This window comes from Cucurbita pepo, chromosome 13 (assembly GCF_057944985.1).
Source record: "Cucurbita pepo subsp. pepo isolate OVF chromosome 13, ASM5794498v1, whole genome shotgun sequence".
In the NCBI taxonomy this organism is placed as follows: Eukaryota; Viridiplantae; Streptophyta; class Magnoliopsida; order Cucurbitales; family Cucurbitaceae; genus Cucurbita; species Cucurbita pepo.
In genome coordinates this window covers 1,677,820-1,699,372 of record NC_141810.1, presented here as the reverse complement: position 1 = coordinate 1,699,372, position 21,553 = coordinate 1,677,820, and the positions used below count along the sequence as shown (strand labels likewise).

Genomic DNA, 21,553 nt, shown 5'->3' with positions numbered 1-21,553 from the left:
ATAAAATGTTTTAAAACTAATTTTTAAAATTATTAAATATTGAAATGAGAAAAACATTAGTCAAACGCCGTCGTATTTTTATTTTTATTTTATTGTTATTTGTTACCATGTGTCCATCATTGACCACACATCTAATTTTTCCATTGGCTTCTATATTTTTCTCACCTAACTTTCACTTTTTTACTGTGCCACTTTAGAGATGAAAATTCAAATAAATTCTTACGTTATCTCCTAAGTAAAAATAATTATCTAATCAATATCAATATTTAACCTATGGTAAAAATATTAAATGATATAATAATTTTTCATTATACGAGGAACAAATAAAAATAAATTTTTATTTTTAACCCGTTCGTTAAAATATTTTAATATATATATATATTTTTTTTCAGCAAAGTTGCGGATGTTAGAATGAACACGACTGTTCACACTGGTAGGATATTGTCCACTCTAAGCATAAGCTCTCATGGTTTTGCTTTGGATTTTCTCCGAAAGATCTTACACCAATGGAGAGTGTATTCTTTGATTATAAATCCATGATCATTCCCTAAATTAACCGATGTGGGACACTTTCATCCTACACCTCCCTTCGAACAAAGTATGCCTCCCTTTAATCGAGGCTCGACTCCTTTGGAGTCTTCTCTAGTCACTTTTTGACTATGCCTTCGAGGCTCACAATACTTTGTTCGACAATTGAGGATTTACCAATCTATTGACATGGTTAAGTTTAGGGCATGACTCTGATACCATGTTAGGTTGAATGACACTGTCATCAGTAGGTCAAAGCCTTGAACGAGTTGTCTCCCCAATCTGACTCTGGAATCAAAACATTGATTCCCTTCTTTCTATAGGTCAGGATCAACAGGCGGTCGTCCGTCGTCGTAAAGTAGTCCCCACGAAGCTTTCGGGAGGAGGGTCGGTCTTTTGGCTGAAAAACAGTGTGCACAAGAATCCTGTCTCACGATGGTCTAATCTCAGCTTACGTTCCCTATTGGTAGGTGAACAATCCAACACTTGGTGAATTCTACTTCACAATGATAGGGAACATGAGCTAGGATTAGACCGTCGTGAGATAGGTTAGTTTTACCCTACTGATGACAGTGTCATTCAACTTAACATGGTATCAGAGCCATGCCCTAAACTTAACCGATGTGGGACACTTTCATCCAATAGCGGAGACATCACTAAACCAGTTAGGGTTGTTCTTGTAAAGAAGAATTCGTAGATATTTTTTCAGAGCTACAGTCGAGCCTACCCGACTAGATATATAAAAAAAAAAGAATTAAAAAAATTAGGTGAAAATGAAAAAGAAAATAAAAGATAGAGACACGTGTGAGTTGGCATTTTGAAATGTTCCATATTACAGATTTAGTGGGGGAGGCAATATCTCACTTTCCAACTCTTACATCAATGTTAGTGGGCTTCTCATTTTGGGCCTTTTTTTTCCTCTCAAACAATAAGTGGGCCTTATGTTGGGCTTTTTTTTCCGATCGTCACTGGGACGTCATCATCTGTGTGCCTTGTCTTTACCTGAAAAGTAAGAGTAGCACATACTTCGGTCTTTGTACGTCCGTAATTTTAAACATAATACGAACGTATTTTTAAATTTTATTTTAAAAGATAATGGGTATTAATGAAACTTTTTAATGTTAAAAAATGATATTTTTAAAACATCATTAAAAGTATTCGTAAAATAAAGTGTATTAAGAGTTTCAATCCAAAACTAATCATAAATATATATTTAAATTTTTTATTTTTTTAAAGTTTAAGGATATCGTTGAAATTTATGAAAGTTTAAACAAAATTTAAGGATATTTTTATTAATTTAATCTTATTTAAACTGAGAGATCTATAAATATATATATATATATATAATTTTAAAATATTTTTTTTATCAATAATATGATTCTTATTTATAATATAAGGTGGATAAGTTTGACTAAATTGTGACATTTTTTATTATATTCAATATGCGTATAAAACACAAACAACCCTTGGAAAAAAACAACTTCAATTATTATATAATTTCGTTGACTAATTTTCGAAAATTTTAATGATGAAAAATATAAATTTTCATGTAATTTCCAAACAAAAAAAAAAATTATATAATATGTTTTAAGGTTACGTTCATTCTATTATATTATTGCAAAATCTTTCATGTTTTTTAGTAAATTTTTTAACCTTACTCTAATTTTATTTGTCGCTGATTCGAGGGTTCGTCCTCTTTGGATCCATTTTGGTGCATTGTGTTTCTCGGAATTTTGGTTAGTGGGTCTCGTTGATTTTTATTTTTCTCTCCTTATAAGCTTCGGAGTTTAGTTTTGATAGTCAATGTCTATACCAGCAATTCTATGTTTAATTCTCGGAATAAAAAAAAGTAAACATTTTAAGCTAAAATGAGACAAGAATTATAAAAAAGAAAAAAGAAAAAAAAATTGAATCATTGAATATTTGGTCCATTTTTCATGAATGTATTTCATAATTCATATTATATTTATTTGAACATATGGTCCGCTTCCTATATATTTCATCTGTCAACTTTATGATATTGCCTACCAAAAATGATTTCCTTTCCTTTTATGTTACTATTTTACGATCGAGAAAAAAAAAAACAATGCACTACGAGTTGCAACGTGTTTTGGTTAGGGTATGAATTTGAACTTTAAAGCTGAATAGGAGGTAATTGAGTCGTGAGAAGAAAGAGAATTGGCCTCTCACCCAAACCCTCACATCGACATGAGGCTGAGGCTGAGGAGCTCATTATGTTAAACGTAGAGTATGTCATCCATGATTTGAGGAGAAGTAACGAGTGATTAGTTGAATTGAGGTTGACCTTCTTCATGCAGTACGACTATTAGTCTTATATGAACTGAAACATCAACGGTCAATCTATGAGAACAAGAATGCTCTATTTGTGCATATTTTTAGAAGCTCAAGATTAGATCGAGCCTCATGAAAGCGGCAACGACACCTAACTTGCCAATAGCAATACTAATTTTCTAGAGAAACTCGTTCTTTTTCACCATCTGAACTTTATGGGGAGCCCTCACAAAAGACATTGGAGAGGTAGATCTCGGCCTAATCCCTACCTCGACCTAGACATATGCTTTGAACTCGATGAACCCATAAAGGAAATTGAGCCTCTTAGCCCAATTTCAACCTCGATCTTCATCATGCATGACTTTGACTCATAGGACCTAATATAAGCCCGATTTTCGTTCTTTTTAACTTAAACATCAAAACGTGTATATTTAAGAAATTAAGCCGCCTAAATTTTAAATATAAGCTATTTTCATTCATTCGATCTACGAGTGGGTCCACCACCAACTTTAAAGAGCCTACTAAACCGTTGGGTCACCGCCCATTCAATTTCTTATGCCTCCTTATGGTCTAGCTCCTATTTTTTAATTTTTTTTTTATTTTAAAATATTTATTTTATTCTCTAAATTTTGAAAAATTATTTTAAAAAAATCACTTAATTTAAAGATAAATCTTTTACTCCGTATAAAAAAGACATATATTCTGAATTTACCTAATATTTGTATTATATATTATAGTGATACATGAATAATCTAATATATTTATCTGCATAAAATAAATTTAAATTTTTAAAAAATATAAATTATATAACTAAATTGATTAAAATCTAAATAATAATAATTTTTTCCTCTTATTTAAAGTCAAACTTCTCTAAATAGATAAATGAAACAGTCTGCCACTTTCATTTCCCAAAAAAACAAACAAATGGAGGCGGTTTCTCCGATCAACGGCTGCTCCGGCGACACCGCTGGAAGAGTCATCATCTGCAAAGGTAATAAACAGCCGCCGCGGCCGCCGCCGTCTCTCTCTCTCTCTCTCTCTCTCCGCCGTAATTGTTTGGTTTTTGTTTTCTTGTAGCCGCCGTGGCTTGGGGTCCGGGGGAGCCGCTCGTCATTGAACAAGTCCGGGTCGACCCGCCACAGAAAATGGAGGTCCGAGTCAAAATCCTCTTCACTTCCATTTGTCACACCGATCTCAGCGCTTGGAAAGGAGAGGTAAAAAAGAATTTAAATTATTTATTTTTTAGTCCTTTTGCTAATTAGCCCTTGAATTATTTGAAATTGCAGAATGAATCCCAAAGGGCTTACCCTCGTATATTCGGCCATGAAGCTGCCGGGTCATTATATAATTTCAAATCCTATTTTTTATTTTTTCAATAAATTTTTATTTATTTATTTTTCTAATAAAAGAATTAATTAATGCAGAATTGTGGAGAGTGTGGGGGAGGGCGTGACGGAGGTGGCGGCCGGAGATCACATGATTCCGCTATTCCACGGGGAGTGTGGCACGTGCCGGTGTTGCAAGAACCCGAAAACGAACGCTTGCGAGGTTATGGGAGTGAATCCGATGAAAAGAACGATGACCCACGACGGTAAAACCCGGTTCACCACGGCGGACGAGCGGCGGCTGCCGATTTTTCACTTCCTAAATACGTCCACTTTCAGCGAGTTCACGGTGTTGGAATCCGCCTGTGTCGTTAAGATTGACTCCGAAGCTCCCATGAAGAAGATGACCTTGCTAAGCTGTGGCCTTTCTACTGGTACGTAATTAAATTACAATATAATTTTTTTTTTAATTCATTAATTTCTTATTGCCAACTACGACCCAAATTTTTAATTTTTTAAAAATTCAACTTAACTCAAGTCTAAAAAAATATAATCCAATTTAATATTTTATAATTTGAGTTAAATAGTTCGATATGAATATCTTCCTTTGTTGTCCAGTAAAATGGTAATTCAAAATTTTAGGCCCATTTATTCTATTTTAAAATGAAAGGTCAATTTTTAAATAACAAATTTAAATGTGTTGATTAAAATAATAATTTAATATTAAATCAATTTTTTTAGTAATCATATTTTTAAAAATTACGGAATAATTTAATCAAGAAGTTTGAATCCATTAAATACAAATAAAGAATACTAAAAATATGAGAGACGACTTTGACAATTTCATACAAAATTTAGAAAATAAATAAAAATTGGATTTTAATAATAGGTTTAATTTATTCGAATTTTTAATTCTTACTTTTTCATACGAACAAAAAAAAAAAAAAACACACACAAAATTAATAAGAGAACATGGTGTGTCAGCAAAAAAAAAAAAAGAAAACCTTTTTGTCGTTTTCTGCTCAATAATTGTCAATGTTTTTTTTTAGATATGTTTTTTTAAATATTATAATTATATTTTTTTTTTCTTATGGAATATTATGGTTTTTATTATGATATCTTATAATATTTTATTTACATATAATTTATTTAGTTTTTTTTAATAAATTTATTACGAGTGAAAATGAATTCAATAAATAAAATATAAAAAAATTTCTTGTCTTGATTCTTATAAAAAAAAAAAAAAAAATTGTTAAATTGAGGATAATAGATGATAGGGATGGAGAGGATAAAGCTTGTTAGATTCATAAATAGGTGGGAGAACGTATTTAAGACAATTAAAATGATAATTAATGTGTTATGTAAACGATGGAAATAGGAGTGGGAGCGGCATGGAATACGGTGAACGTGGAAGCTGGCTCGACGGTGGCGATTTTTGGATTGGGAGCAGTAGGACTTGCGGTAAGTAATTCTCTTGTGTGGAATGGTGCGATGGTAGAGTCGAATTGGAGCTATTTTTTGTAACTTGTTGTGGTGGTTGGCTTTGTAGGTGGCTGAAGGAGCACGAGCCCGTGGTGCTTCTAAAATCATCGGCGTCGATATCAACCCACTCAAGTCTATCGTTGGTAATTTCCTTTCTTTTACTCTTTTACTCAAGTCTATCGTTAATAATTATTTTTAATTATCGTTGGTACTTTTGGACAAAGTATAAAATTTAAGAGTATTTTTATTAATTTAACCTAAAAGCAACTTATATTTATATAGGAAAGCAATTCGGAATCACCGACTTTATAAACCCTAGAGACTCCGACAACCCTGTTCATGAGGTCGGTATTGGTGGTATCCCCACAAATTCCTTCAAATTTTCATTTGGGTTCAAATTTTCAAATTTTCAATTTTTTTTTTTATATTCTTGATCGTAGATAATTATAGAAAAAACAGACGGAGGTGTGGATTACAGCTTTGAATGTGTCGGGAATGGAGAGATTTTGCGCACGGCCTTCTTGTCTACTCACATTGTAAGTAACATTACCATTTAACTTCAAATTTTTCATTCAATCAATTTAAACCTCATACTTGAACGAGTGTAGCAATTTACACTGTCGATTAAGTTTCTGTTTCAATCAACGCTAGAAAATTGTCACACATGTCCAAAATCGTGTGTTGCGTTACAATAAATAACTAAATTATTCGACATCGAGTGACCACCATCATAAAAACTACGAACTCGACTCTTAAAAGTAAGTCTCATGTGAGGGAAGATCCAAGGGGCAATGACCGCTACAATCTTGTTGACTTTTGTTGTAACAACCCCAGCTCAACACTAGCCGCTTCTTTGGGCTTTACTCTCAGGCTTTCCCTCAAGGTTTTAAAATGCGTGCTAGGATGTGGTTTTCACACCCTTATAAAAAATGTTTCGTTGTCCTCTCCCATCAACGTGGGATCTCACAATCCACCCCGTTCAGAGCCTAGCGTCCTCGTTAGCACTTGTTACCCTCTCCAACCGATGTGGGATCTCACATTAGTGGTGAGGAGTTTGATTCCAGTTAAAATACGGGTGGGAATAAGAAAAAGTAAGTGATGGATAGAGAGACATCCATGATCACAATGAACTAGTTCCAACCTTGTCGGTCTAGTCGATAGTCGATAATATTGATGTTAGACGAGGGTGCTTCGAATGAAAACGAAATCGGGTACCTAACTTTCTTCTTTTTCTCGAGTTCAACGATAACATAACGAGTATATACCTTATTGAATTGAGTTATGCTTAGATTGACAGTCACAAACACAAGTTTAACAAATCAATTTGGTTCGACGTTTTGATTAGGGATGGGGAACGACGGTGATGTTGGGAGTTCATACAAGCCCAAAAATGCTACCACTTCATCCCATGGAGCTGTTCAGTGGGCGTAAGGTGGTGGCTTCCGTTTTTGGAGGGTTCAAAGGCAGGACTCACATGCCTCACTTTGCTAAGCAATGCATCAAAGGGGTAACTCAAGAACTCTCCTCTCTTTGCCTTAACACAATAATACTAACTTCTTCACCTTTGTATCAGGTGGTCAAATTGGATGAATTCATAACACATCAACTTCCCTTTCACCAGATAAACGACGCGTTTCAGCTACTTATCGACGGAAAATCTCTACGATGTGTTTTGCAATTTTAAGCTATGTCGTGATGTATTTTTTTAATTTGAAACGCTATCGCTTTATAATTTGCTCTTATGGATCTCTTTAGACATATACCGCTGATAATATTCAATAAATATTTGCAATTTTTTTTTCTATTTAGGTCCGTTAAGCTATGCTGAATGATTATACGCATAGAATTGACCGTTCGTTCAATCTCGAGTAATTCTTTGTATATGGGTATTCAGTGAGCTAAGAACTCAGTCCAAAAAACGACACTTATATTCATTAAATATACATTACAATTTTGTCATCCAATAAAATTGTGATTGTGACACCTGAGTAAAGGAATGGTACATGAATAAATCGATACTACATCTGAACGAGAGTGATCCTGATAATAAGATGACTAGAACATAAAAAGGAAAGGAACGAGTATACGCAAGGACGCTGGTGGCAAAGAGGGTGGATTGTGAGATCCCACGTTAGTTGAAGAGGGGAACATCTCCATAGCAAACGTGTTTTAAAAACCTTGAGAGGAAGCCGACAGTAATAGCCTAAAGAGGACAATATTTGCTAACGGTGGGCTTGAGGTATTACAAATGGTATTAGATACAGGTTTCTGGCAGTATGCCAACGAGGACACTAAGTCCCAAAGGGAGTGGACACCAGGCGGTGTGCCAACGAGGACATTGGACCTTGAAGGGGGTGGACACTGGGTGGTGTGCCACGTGTCTTGGGCCCAGAAATGAAAGTTACTAACTATACCAATAATATGTACTCTTCTTTTCGGTGACTCAATCATAGAACTCTATGGTTAAGCGTGTTTTACATTGAACAAATTTACGTTAGATGGCCTCCTGTGAGGACAAAGCATGCATAAAACTCGTGTTGGTCTGTAGTAGGTAACGTGACCATGTTGCACGGAAATATTGGACCCATCAAATGCTAAATTTGGATTCCGAATTTTAACCCTTATCTTAGACATGGATCGTTATAGTGATTTTGTACAATAAATTGATAATAAAGAATAAACTTATCCAATTTAAATATAAACAAAACTATCAAACATATGACTTCACTTTTATGATACTTAATGGTTTGTCAAAATTATATTATTAATAATATATTTCAAAAAGAAAAAAATGATATTAAATGCAATTTAAAGCATATTGAAAATTTAACTCTATACTATTTGTAATTAATATATTAATTATTTTATTATGTAATTGAAGACTTATTTGCATCTTATTTAGTCCATGTGTTATTCGAATAAATATGATAGGATCTTGTCGGTATTAAATTAATAATTCAATTAAGTTTCGTAATCTCTAACGACATGAGATCTCACAGTCCACCTCTTCTGGGCCCAGCATCTTCGTAGCACACCACCTAGTGTCCACCCATCCCCCTTTGGAGCTTAGCATTCTCTGATACCATTTGTACTAGCCTAAGCCCACCACTAGTAGATATTGTCCGCTTTAGACTTTCTCTTTTAGCTCACAATCTACCCCCCTTCTAGGCCCAGTGTCCACCCCCTTTAGGGTTTAGCATTCTTGTTGGCACACTGACGGGTGTCCACCCCCTTTGGGGCTTAGTTTTCTCTGATACCATTTGAGCCCAAGCCCACTACTAACCGATATTGTCCTCTTTAGGCTTTCCCTTTCGGCTTCCTCTCAAGGTTTTTAAAACCCGTATGCTAGGGAGATGTTTCGTTCCTCTCTTCAACTGATGTGAGATCTCACAATCCACCCTCTTTGCCACGAGTGTCCTCGCTTACACTCGTTCCTCTCTCCAATCGAGGTAGGATTTCACAGTATCTATGTGTATCTTACTATCAAGAGTTAAGGTAGTGATTTCCGCGATACAATCACTCGATGTACAATCACTCGTGTTTCATTGAGAGACGGATGAAAATTTTCTAAAAAAATTTGGAATGAAAGGAATATAATTAAAAGGTTGGGAATAATCCACATAATATTTAGGCCAAATTGAAATGAGATTCATGCACAAATTATGGTTGAAAATGACGGTTGAGATTTCAATACTTGTTCGATTTATTTATTTATTTATTATTTATTATTATTAATTATTATTATTTTCCAGTTCGGCCCCTCGACTCCTCACCCACCTTCCCCTGCAATCTAGGCTAGGGTTCCTTCGAATATCCCTTTCTTCTTGCTCTTTCTTCCATTTTCGCCCATTTTTCTCGTATCCCTCGAACTCTGCACTGAGATCGGAGCTTATCTTCCTACCATTCCGCTTGATCCATACTTTTTTTTCTTTTCGTCTGCCATCTCTTTCCTTTTTCTTCCATTTTTCTTTTCGTTCTGTTTCGTTCCCCATTCACAATTCAAATCGTTTTTTCTCAACAACTTTGACCATATCTGGACTCTCTTCCTCCGATTCCTACCTTTTCCGGATCTTCCTGCGGAATTGATCATGACCGTTCCTGCTTCCGGTTTTATGATGGAAAACGGCGGATCAAGCTGCCTGCCACTCCCACCAGATGTCGAGAATCGGATCGTCACCGACCTGGGGAAGGAATCCGAATCTAATTTGCAAGAAGGCAATCTCTACTATGTTGTTTCTAATCGGTATTGCTTCTTCTGCCTTTCGTGGCTTGTAGTAATGTATTATAATATAGGAGTTTGTTGATGGGGGGATTTTAAGATTTCGTGGTGGGTTTTGGAAATTGGTTTGGTTCAATTTTGACTTTTTTACTACGGTGCTGTGTTTCATGAGCTTCGTTTCTTCAAGCCTAGTCCAAAAATATGCCCTTGCTTTACGTATCTGCACTTTTCAATGCGTACCTAGCGTGTTAATGTTTGATATGTTTATGGGGAATTCCTATCATGTCCGATTTCTTTATCCTGGGAGATCTTGTTTTTCTCTGAGATTTACTTGAATGAACTCTTGTACACGTAGATTGTAAAGATTCATTGGAATGCAAGAAATGTTCACTTTGTTGTACATGCAGGTGGTTTAGAAGATGGCAGTTATATGTTGGACAGCCTACTGGAGAATTTTCTAGCAAAGATCATTCTTCTGATTCCCAACACTGTAATATGGTTCCTTCAAACGTGGTAGAAAGGCCCGGTCCTATTGACAATTCAGATATAGTCGTTAATGGAAGTGATTCTGAGAATAATGATTTAGAGCTAAAAAGATTTTTGGAGGAACGACGGGATTATGTTTTGGTTCCCAGTGCAGTTTGGGAAAAACTGTATGATTGGTAAGATGTCCACTCATACTATTTGTTGTTGTGTTGCCTCTTCTTCCCTCTATCAAGAATTAATCTTTAAGGCAACATGCTTCAAGTCCTATTTATATTTTTCTATTGTTCTTTGTATAATCTATATACTTGAAATATGAGCCTGGTTGAACTGAAAAGTAGCAACCAAACTTCTGTAATTTTATTAGTTGCATTAGGAATTTGATTGCAAAATGAACTAGATGTTGCCGCATCCTGAGAAGTTGTATGATGTTTTAGAAATATACTGTTTCCTTAGTATTGTATGCTATCCTTTTGAGTCCATGCTTACACAACAACTGAGGGAGTAAGGACACTGCCGTAGGTTGATAAATCAAGCATCTAACACATCTCAAACATTGAAACAAGTGATCTCACGATTTTCTACTGTATGGACGCTGAAGAAAGTAATTGTGACTGAACCACCCCTGCCCTTATTCAAAAAAACACAATGGCTTGAAACCTATAGTAATGTAGTTTCCAAGAAAAAAAAAAAAAACAAATAAAAAAATCATGGCAATATAGGGACATTTGGTTTACTGTTTTTTATGCTGCGTTATATCCTTTCAGAAAAAGAATCCGAGTCAAAGTATCCACCTTCTTTGGACTTCTCAGCTTGCTTAATTCATACAAAAGAACCTTAGGGGATGATGGATAAGTTTTAGTTCCTGAAATAAAGATTAATGCTTATGTACGCAGGGGATGTAATTTTCAGAATTTTTCATTTTCCCCTTCTACCAGGAGACCATCAATCATGTGTAATAGACTCATCTTTTGTCTTCCCTTAACCAAGATTTCTCTTTGCACTGAGTCACCCATTTGTCTTGATGTCTTCATTCTAAGCATAAAAAACAGAGGTATTTTTCTCCCCGGAAATTACATAAAAGCTGATTTCCTGCCTATCATTCAAAAGGAAGTATGTCAACCTTTTCCAGTCTGGATTACTGAGTAGTTCTCAATATGGCCTTGTAGTTTAAAGAAATCCACCAAGGTAATTTGAGTGTCTTTACCAAGCACTAGAGGTTGGATTGAGTGCCTTTTGATACTATTATCATGGTTGAAGATTTTGGATATTCATACGATTAAGATGTTCTTTTTTTCTTTTTTGCAACTACCAAATTTCACTTTCTACAATTCCTAATTTATCTCTTGTTTGATTTTGTTTCTTTATTATTTTATGTACTCTACTTGTACATTGCTTCTTGAAATGGAACTGTTTTATATTACAATTTTCTATGGAATTAAAGTTGTATGTGTGTTTGTCTTATTGTTATGAACATGATTTCCCCACCCAAAACTAATTTGGAAGCTAGAGTTGTTGTAACATACGTATTTTGTTACATTAGGTACAAAGGGGGGCCACCGTTACCAAGAAAGTTGATATCCCAAGGTGTCACTCAAAAGAATTTTTTTGTGGAGGTTTATCTACTTTGTCTAAAATTGATTGATTCCAGAGATGGAAGTGAATGTATCATACGATTGAGCAAGAAGGTATTCTTCATATTTTACATATCCTTTGATTCATTAAAAACTTGGATGGTGCATGGTGGTCGTAAGATTCTATCCTTATTAGTATTTATTTGATCTCAATTAAAAAGAAATGCAGCTATATTCATTTTTTTTTTCTGATTTATCTTTTATTCTGCATGAGGATCCAAAACTTGGTTGATAAAGAAGTATTTGTGAATTTTAGACCATGTAATCCCAATACTAATTAAATAAACAGCACATACTAAATTTTGAATTGGAACATGGTCTTTAATCCATCTTCAGCTCCCCCTAGGAAGGACAGATTGTCTATGTCAGGCATGTGTTGGGACACAGATACAACGCTAAAATACGTGCCTCTTTCTTTTTTTATTCTTTCGTTTAAACAATTTTCGGACACGCATTCACACACATGGACACATCCAAAACCCGAACCTATCAAGCAATTGGTGGCAACAGTGCTGGAGAGAAGCGGTGAAGTTCATCGGAGAGGGAGGAAGATCGAATGAAAGTGGGCTGTGGATGAAAAGAAGATTGTGGGGGTGGGGGAGGGTAAAGGATTAGGGATAGGTTAGTTTTTAAAAAAATATAATTTAGTGAGAAACTTTTTAATAAATTTTATTTTTGTGGCCTTTTAATGGGATATTTGACTTCTGTCTTTTATGGATTTTAGTGGGCTCATATGACTAGAGTTTTATGCACCATTTAAATCTTTAAGTATTTTGGGTTGGATCTTTTAATAATCTAAATAATATTAAAAAAAAAGATAATGTGTCTCCGACGTGTTTGACTCCATTTAAAAAAATGGTGTGTCGCTGTACTGTGCTTGTGTTCATGTTTCTTTGTTTTTAAATAAAACTTACTGGCCTCTGTTTATAATATATAACGTCTTTTTTACCGTATCTTTTTCCTTACTTGTGTGCCTTTATTATGTTAATATGGTCTTCTGATTCCAGAAAGTTTTTCAACCTCACTGGTGGAATATAAGATTTTATCACACGAAAGATAATGTTGTCCATTTTACTGTTAATTTATATATGATTTCTGTTTTCCCGGAATGTATTTGATTGATTTCTGGGCATACTTCGTTCTCATCTAATCGTTTAGGGTTACAAGCTTGTGCTTTCTTCTTTTAGCTCCAGAAGCATTGTGGATTGTAATTGTTACTATGGTCTTTTGAGACCATGAGTTAATTTTGTTAATGCAATGCTTTCTCCTGATGAAAATAGATTGTGATATTTGCGTTAACATTTCATTTCATCACGAGTAAGATTAGAGTACATGAAAAAAACTCCTATGAGAGACAGCAGTTATAATAGAGACTTTTGATGTTTCAGACTTTAATTAGGTCTCAGATCAAGTCTGGCTTGTGTGTCCTCGTATTTATTTAATGTGCATATTTGTCTTACTCTTCTCTGCATGTATACTATTAGCAATTGCAGAATTCTTTTTACTCACTTTCTGCTTTTCAGGCCACCGTATTTGATCTTCGTGAGAAGGTGTTTGCACTTAAGGGAATAAAGCAGGAAAAGGTTTTTGAGCTTCTTCCTTTACATTTCTTTGTAGAAACGGAAAGATGTTAGTATTATCTCTTACAGCTATTTTGGATCTCTGCTTTTGGGCAACTAGCAGGCGTGTATATGGGATTACTTCAACCAGCATAAACAATCAGTATTGGATGCGACAAGCCAAACCCTCGAAGAACTAAACTTGCAGATGGATCAACATGTGAGTACTTATTCTATCAACGTATTTAGTGTATGGGCATTGATCCAAGAAGGATTAGCTTTGGGGAGTGTGTATGGATAAAAGATAACTCTTTCTTGCTTTCATTTTCTACGTTGCGTTCAATCCTTATGAGTGGCTATTTTAAGGAAACATTTACTCCTTGTTAAGCTGACTACTTTTACCATTCATGCTAGACACCATTATTCTTTCTTGAATGTTGGCTTTTATTAGAAAGCCTGAATGGTAGTGAAGATCATGAAATTTTAAGGAAATATTTACTCCTTGTTAAGCTGATTACTTTTACCATTCATGCTAGACACCATTATTCTTTCTTGAATGTTGGTTTTTATTAGGCGTGAATGGTAGTGAAGATCATGAAATTTTAAGGAAACATTTACTCCTTGTTAAGCTGATTACTTTTACCATTCATGCTAGACACCATTATTCTTTCTTGAATGTTGGTTTTTATTAGAAAGCGTGAATGGTAGTGAAGATCATGAAATTTTAATGTGGTACATCACTTAAATTTCTGGTGGGTTTATTAGAAAGCTTGGGTCCATTTTTTGTGGTATGCCATGAGCAGCATGTTCTTTGGTGAGTAAAAGATGGATATTCCTATGAAATGCAATTTTTAGGAGAATTAGTTGCCCTCTTCCTACATCGGAGTTGTAACTGATTGGAGCTTGTGGCCCCATATATAAGCCTGTAGGCGGGTTTTGAGGTAAGAAGAATGAAGAGGGGCATGGCTTGAACATGAAATTGACAATTGTGTAGTGTGTTTTGGTGGAAGCTTGAGTCCATGAAGAGTGACTTTGATCTTTGAAGCGAAGTTCTGAGTGGCTGGGCTTTGTGAATTGAATATTCTGTTTATTGGTTCTGGGTGAATGTGTACATTTTTGTAGGGTGAATGCATAATTAAACCTTGTGTTTCTTGTAAGGTATTGCTTTGGGTGTCTTTGGTTGTGTCTATCATACACCATCTGTCATCTTTGTTATCTATCAGATGCTTATTTTTTATGTTCAAAATTTGGATAATCGACCATTTGGGTATCTTATTCTTGTAAATTCCTGAATAACATTTGAACACTGTTAGGATCTAACTTATGTGTTTAGTTAGTTGAAATGGAAAGAACAAGTGTTTGAAACGGTAAAATTTACCTTTAGTGGCATTGTTGATTGCGACCATGATGTGTTTTTTTCACCTCAAATATTTGCAGAGTGAAAGTTCAAAGGCTAATATTTACAACATATCATCCATTACCCTCTCTTTGTATACAATATCGGACGAACTCTCTCTTTCATTTGGAAGGAGAAGAGTGGAATAAATTAAAAAACAAGCATGGTGATTTTGAGAGCATATAGGGTATGATTCCTTTTGTGGCCTCTTCATTTTCCTGAATTTACAAGGTGTTTCTTTTTTAAGATATAAACTGTTGATAATAAGTGAGATGTAGTACAAAAGCTGAGGGAGAACCACCAGGACAAGGGATTACAAAAAGTTGTCTACAATCGACAATAATCATAGACTACAGTGTAGTCATTTTATTATTTTTTATGTATGATCCAACTTTTCATTAAGATAATGGAAGTACAAGCGAAGGACACTAACTAAAACTGGGCCCCACCAACCTCTGGACTGCAGGAAGACAAATAACTAGAAAGGGTAGAAGCCATGAGTATAATGAACCCTCATAACCTGCATGTCCTAGTTGTTAAAACATCTTAAAAGTTCTATGCCTTTTAATCTAGATCTTCCAAACATAGCCATCCCTACATAAGATGCTAACTATGGAAGCAGGCAAAGAAGTTGCTCAGACTGCAGCTTTAGTGCTTTTAGGAAAGCACCACTTAGCCTCGAAGACAACCCAGCCACTTATTCCAACCCTTTATACTGTAGAGACAATGTAGAAATAGTCATCATTGCTGTTTATGAAGAGAACACATTGTTTGGAGATGAGAGCATGTGTGGATGGTTCTTGCGAATGACATCTGCTGTTATTCAAGGCTCAATGGAGGAGAGTCCATATGATGACTTTATATCTTAGAAATTTTGAGACTCAAAGTCACCTTGCACAATTGATGAGGAAGAATATACAGCTAATCCTTGGTTGTAAGGAAGCTGGAGAGGGACTATGAGGATAGGATCCTGAATCATTGAACCACCAGAAAGTAGCATCCATATTGGGAGAGTCGAATTTTGGAGAGCAAGCAAGAGGAGATATTACATTGTCTTGTTTGTTTTCTGTTGAGGATATTAAGCATATACCCATTTCATGTACTTCTAAGTTTTCTTGTTCTTTCTTTTCCATTATGAAATATTACATTATACATCAGCAATGCATCTGAGAACATAGGTTTCACATTCACTTTATTCGAGTTGTTCATTTTAAAATTATCTATTCTCATGTAGTTGTACACCCTCTTCTGCAGATCCTCCTTGAAGTTGATGGACCTACTCAGACTGGCATGGATGCCACTCGAAATGAGTTAGCTTTGGTAGCTCTTGAACCTTCACGATCATCTCTGTCAATTGCAGGGGGGCCAGTGATGTCAAATGGACATTCATCCAGTTATGGTTATCAGGGAAGTTCTTTGAGCTCATCAGTTTCTGACATGGATGACAGAAGTGATCTTAGTAATACTGCAAAGAAAAGAGAGAAGGGTGGTTTGGCAGGGTTGCAGAATTTAGGAAATACATGTTTCATGAACAGTGCCCTTCAATGTTTAGTTCACACGCCACCTCTTGTAGAGTATTTTTTACAAGATTATTCTGAAGAGATCAATGCAGATAATCCGTTGGGAATGCACGTAGGTGTCTTTTCTTGTTTTCAATCTTCCTTTTCTAAAATATGTGTTTAGTCATTCTTTGCTTATTTTTGTTGTGTAAGGTTTTGTTGATCTTGTGGGTATATTCAATGCTTCTGCAGGGAGAGTTAGCCATTGCTTTTGGGGACTTGTTGAGGAAATTATGGTCGCTGGGACAGACCACAATTGCACCACGTGCATTTAAGGGGAAGTTGGCTCGTTTTGCTCCTCAGTTCAGTGGTTATAACCAGCATGATTCCCAAGTTAGTACCATAACATATCTGTAGTATTCTTTTATCTTACATGGTCTTTCTCATTTCCTAAGTGATCTCTTTATGCTCTATTGTTTCCTTTTAGTTGTGAACAGCTGAATTTATCGAACAATTTCTTAAGATACTGTAGTTGTGAATAATTGTATAGCTTTTGGAAGCTCCATATGCTTTATTTCATTCACGTAATGGCAATTAGAGCTTCAGATGCTAAGATAAATGTAGAAAGATACTGAGGTGACAGTTTTGATAAGCTTTTAGAATTAATTATGTCATTTCTGGTACTTGGACAATAAGTTACCATCCTCTGACGAGATTTTAACTATCAAGCTTAGTATTTATGATGCGATCTCACTTGGGACATTTATGAATGCTGTTTTCTTATCTTTTCTTCTCTTTGTCTTGTTTTTCTTCTGTCATCTAAATACATCTTTTATTCCTTTTTCTTTTGATCGTCCTTTTAGAAACTTCGTAAAAGGGATCTTACAATTTGAAATATTTATATGCTTAAAAGAAATGATTTTCAAGTATATAGTGTTTTGAAAAAATATATTCTGTCACCCTTCTCAGGCTTGAACTCACTTTCTGCTTTACTACAAAACCCCACAATTTTGTCCTGTATGGCTTATGCTTTAGAATGACTAGTTTGAATATATAGTTGTATTGTGCTTTTTGAGTGAACATTTAAACGATGATCTGGCATAAAAGTTAAATATATTTAGATCAGTCCTAATATTACAAAGTAGGTTTTAAATTCTATTTTTATTCCTATACATTCAGTTTTTGTCTATTTTAGTCTCCATACTTTCAGAATGTCCATTTTCTTTCTTTATTTTTTGAAGTTGTCATTTTGTTTGCAAAACTCTTAACACAAATTCTATGCGTAATTAATCAACTTTAGTGTTCTGCTGATATTGTGATTAGGAAAAATGAGATGAAAGAGATATGAAAGGGACAATGGTTACTTTTTTAATAATTTCTCTTTCAAAATGTTGAATTTGGTCAATCTGGTTTCATTTATATCATTTAACCAAGATAAGATGTCTGTCTACAGGAACTTCTTGCCTTCTTACTGGATGGACTGCATGAAGATTTGAATCGTGTTAAACGGAAGCCTTATTGTGAAACAAAGGATTATGATGGTCGTCCAGATGCAGAAGTTGCAGATGAGTGTTGGAGATACCATAGAGCACGAAATGATTCTTTGATTGTAGATGTTTGTCAAGTAAGTGGCTTTTGATATATTTGAATCTCATTGCATATCATCTTGCCTGGCATTTCTATGTTAATTACTGTAGGTAGTTCCATGTTGTATAAATGTTAATTGTGTGAAGAAGTTTTCATGTTCATTCTCGTAAGTAACATTATCCTTTATTATTTTGATTAAAGTCATTTACATGCTGTATTATTAATTTAGGAGAGATTGGTGGGATGTCTTAAGTTTGTTTCTGGTTTGGTCTATTTAGTTAAGATTTAAATGATTTAATTTATATTCTAATAATTTACAACTGGTTAAACTCACAGGGTCAATATAAGTCGACATTGGTTTGTCCAGTATGTGGAAAAATCTCAATTACTTTTGATCCATTTATGTATTTATCATTGCCGCTACCTTCAACTGTCACTCGCAGTGTGACAGTGACTGTGTTCTATGGTGACGGTAGTGGTCTTCCAATGCCATACACTGTGACAGTGCAAAGACATGGTTGTATCAAAGATCTCACCCTTGCATTGACTATTGCATGCTGCTTGAAGATTGATGAAAATCTTCTGCTTGCAGAGGTAAGCATATGATATTCATCTGGTTTCTGCATTCTTATTTCTTCTATTGTAGTAAAACTTCTTATTTCTGAATTTTTCATTGTCAGGTTTATGATCACCGTATTTACAAATATTTTGATAACCCTCTTGAATCTGTGACTTCAATTAAAGATGAAGAGTATCTGGTTGCATATCGCCTTCCAAAAAGGGAGTCTGGAAGACCAAAGCTCGAGATCATTCACAGATCGCTGGAAAGGTATGCTTTCTTTTAAGTTTCTAATCTGTAGTTGTCTGCGTGTTTGGTTATGAAGTATGAATTTTAGGCATATTGAATCTGGGATTATTAAATAAGCCACGTCATCTTTAAGCCCACTTTAGCTGGACTACCTGACAATCGGACGCTCTAGACTCTATTCAAGTTCATGATGTTTGCTTACTCCTTTTTGCAGCTCAGTGTCTGCCTCAAGTTTTTTTTCTCTGGTTTTGGTTAAACATTTATTTTTTTTATTTTTCAAGTGATGAGAAACAATTACTCATCAATGATTCGATGGAGAAGAACATAATGCCTTGGGCAGAGGGAAGAGTAAACCCACCACCACGAATGATTGCATATTAATAACCAACCCCCAGATGAGGTAGACCAAAGAGTTCATCTAATTGCAAATGATCTTATATTGATTGCTTCTAGTGGAGACTGCTCCAATTGCAGGATATAAGTTCATTCCTCTGAAATGAAATCACGTTAATAAGTGGCTCAATGTTTCCTCATTCTTCTAGTGTGTGGTACAGCCAACTTCGAAGTTATCATTTGGTGCTCCTTTTATTATTTTTGGTGTTTCAAACAAGAAAGTGAATGTGCTCAGTATTAATTTTTGTGTCCAATTCAAGTTCTCATATGGTAGAAAATACATCGGTACTTATCAGTTAGTTGTTTTGTCATTCCATATTATTTGTTTTCATTTTTCCTGAATGTTGTTAATGTGGCACTTGGTCTGTAGATGCTCAACTGACCGCCTGAAGGGAATGGAGAGAAAGCTTTTTGGAACTCCTCTAGTCACATATTTGGGAGAAGAGTTCCGTAGTGGAGCCGACATTAATGCAGCTGTGTCTAAGATCCTCGTTCCCTTGAAAAGAACGTACTCTTCAACTAAAGCTCATAGTAGCAAAGAAAATGGCTTCGTTTCCGAAATGAATGATGAACCAGCCAACTGCAGTCCTCGGTCTGTTTCCCAGTCAATTGACATTGAAGAAGAGGAAACATCATCTGAGAAAGAGCCATCCTTTCAACTTCTTTTAACAGATGATAGGGGTTTGAGCTGCAAGCCAATTGACAAGGATTCTGCTATAAAGTATGGTCCACTTATAAAGGTTTTCTTGGATTGGACCGACAGAGAACATGAATTATATGATGTGAGCTACATCAAGGATCTTCCTCCCGTTCACCAGACAAGGTTCATGAAGAAAACGCGGCAGGAAGCAATATCTTTATTTTCTTGCTTGGAAGCCTTCCTTACTGAAGAGCCTTTAGGTCCTGATGATATGTGGTAAGTTGATGCCCCTTAGTTTATCTTATTTTGTATATCCAAGATATATTGTGGCTCTACTAATATTCTAGTTTGTCTTACTCACATCTTAAATTTCCTCTTGCGCAGGTACTGCCCTAGGTGCAAGGAGCATAGACAGGCTACAAAGAAGTTAGACTTGTGGAAGTTGCCAGAGATTATTGTTTTTCACTTGAAACGTTTTTCATACAGCAGATATCTCAAAAACAAGCTCGATACCTTTGTGGATTTCCCTATTCACAATCTTGATTTGAGTAAATATGTCAAAAGCAATGATGGAAAGTCTTACTTGTACAACCTATATGCCATTAGCAACCATTATGGTGGTCTTGGCGGTGGTCACTACACTGCATACGCAAAGGTAAGGAATTTAAATTCTTTCTATGTACCCCCGAACATGGATTGACTACTTGGACTCTGCAAGACAAGATTCATGGCCCGAGTTCTCCTTTTTCTTTTCTTTTCTTTTCTTTTTTGTTGATGAATCCATCATCTAAGCTACTCTACTTGTCTGGTATCGGTTACTGGAACAGTAAATCTAGTCCCATTTTAAATTGTCTAACCAAACCATCAAGAATTGATTTTCGATATTTTTGTATAATGGTCTCAGATCTTTGTTATTCATATGTGCAGTTAATCGATGAGAAGAGATGGTACCACTTCGATGACAGTCATGTTTCCCCAGTTGGCGAAGAAGAGATAAAGACATCGGCTGCTTATTTGTTGTTCTATCAAAGAGTTGAAAATTGACTTGGAACAAAGCTCCACAAGTCCTCTACTAGAAGAGGCAACGACTCTGGATTGTGGTGTTTCAGCTTCATTCCGGCGGCTAAAAGGAAGCTTAGTTTTTCATGGTTTAAGCATTAATCAGGCCAAACTAAGGGGAAAGAAATAGAATAGATCTGATTTTGCAGAAGAAACGTGGAATTCTACAGTTGGAGGTACATAAAAATAGTCTGGTTTTCAGCAGCTTATACAATTTGATCATCAAAACTGGATTAATTTTATTAAAAATACTCGTCTATTCATTAACTTTTTGAGAGAAATTTTGTTGTGTGATTAGGTGGGTAGTGTAGATTGTAGCAAAGCTTGCCTCTAGAGGCGAAGTGGCAGTTGCCATTCATTTGTTTGTTAGCTGTTCCCATGGTGGCTGCTGGCCACTTTCTGTTGTTACTTCTACATGCTCCTATTGTTACTGATTAATTTAATTTGGAAAAGCCTGAAATTCCCAACTTTTCATGCATCACATGTCATAGTGTTGCTATAGGAGCCTCTGTCATGTCATCAAGGATACTTTTAGTGTAATGCTAAATATCTGTACTAACCCCTCTGATTTGTGCTAACCCATTACTGTTATCATTTTGAATGATAATTTAAGTCCTTTCTGAACTTTTGAATATTTCTGTTCTAAATT

At 35.3% G+C, this 21,553-nt stretch overlaps 2 protein-coding genes across 3 annotated transcripts; both read left to right on the top strand.

Annotated features, from left to right (window-relative positions):
• Nucleotides 1-3,702: 3,702 nt before the first annotated feature.
• LOC111783963 (GroES-like zinc-binding alcohol dehydrogenase family protein) lies at nucleotides 3,703-7,429 on the top strand. The gene is made up of 10 exons (XM_023664787.2): nucleotides 3,703-3,811; nucleotides 3,898-4,034; nucleotides 4,107-4,156; nucleotides 4,245-4,579; nucleotides 5,524-5,606; nucleotides 5,695-5,770; nucleotides 5,910-5,971; nucleotides 6,068-6,163; nucleotides 6,973-7,134; nucleotides 7,201-7,429. The coding sequence occupies exons 1-10, from the start codon at nucleotides 3,703-3,705 to the stop codon at nucleotides 7,309-7,311; spliced, it is 1,221 nt and encodes a 406-aa protein (XP_023520555.2). The 3' UTR covers nucleotides 7,312-7,429.
• Nucleotides 7,430-9,373: 1,944 nt separating this feature from the next.
• On the top strand, nucleotides 9,374-21,378 carry LOC111783917 (ubiquitin carboxyl-terminal hydrolase 9). 2 transcript variants are annotated; one of them, XM_023664727.2, is made up of 13 exons: nucleotides 9,374-9,870; nucleotides 10,254-10,508; nucleotides 11,873-12,017; nucleotides 13,487-13,546; nucleotides 13,647-13,742; nucleotides 16,173-16,550; nucleotides 16,670-16,810; nucleotides 17,871-18,041; nucleotides 18,341-18,598; nucleotides 18,685-18,833; nucleotides 19,576-20,121; nucleotides 20,230-20,500; nucleotides 20,773-21,378. In XM_023664727.2, the coding sequence occupies exons 1-13, from the start codon at nucleotides 9,716-9,718 to the stop codon at nucleotides 20,887-20,889; spliced, it is 2,742 nt and encodes a 913-aa protein (XP_023520495.2). In that variant the 5' UTR covers nucleotides 9,374-9,715; the 3' UTR covers nucleotides 20,890-21,378. The 2 variants fall into 2 exon arrangements, with proteins under 2 accessions (XP_023520495.2, XP_023520494.2); XM_023664726.2 differs by having other exon boundaries at nucleotides 13,644-13,742.
• Nucleotides 21,379-21,553: the final 175 nt, after the last annotated feature.

What these genes read in the sequence shown, in the direction of transcription:
- LOC111783917 (XM_023664726.2), top strand. Translation starts at nt 9,716, where the DNA reads ATGACCGTTCCTGCTTCCGGTTTTATGATGGAAAACGGCGGATCAAGC. An exon ending in TGGGAAAAACTGTATGATTG is followed by an intron (nt 10,509 to 11,872) that starts GTAAGATGTCCA and finishes TTGTTACATTAG; the next exon opens with GTACAAAGGGGGGCCACCGT. An exon ending in ATAACCAGCATGATTCCCAA is followed by an intron (nt 16,811 to 17,870) that starts GTTAGTACCATA and finishes GTCTGTCTACAG; the next exon opens with GAACTTCTTGCCTTCTTACT.
- LOC111783963 (XM_023664787.2), top strand. Translation starts at nt 3,703, where the DNA reads ATGAAACAGTCTGCCACTTTCATTTCCCAAAAAAACAAACAAATGGAG. An exon ending in AAGAGTCATCATCTGCAAAG is followed by an intron (nt 3,812 to 3,897) that starts GTAATAAACAGC and finishes GTTTTCTTGTAG; the next exon opens with CCGCCGTGGCTTGGGGTCCG. An exon ending in CTAAGCAATGCATCAAAGGG is followed by an intron (nt 7,135 to 7,200) that starts GTAACTCAAGAA and finishes CCTTTGTATCAG; the next exon opens with GTGGTCAAATTGGATGAATT.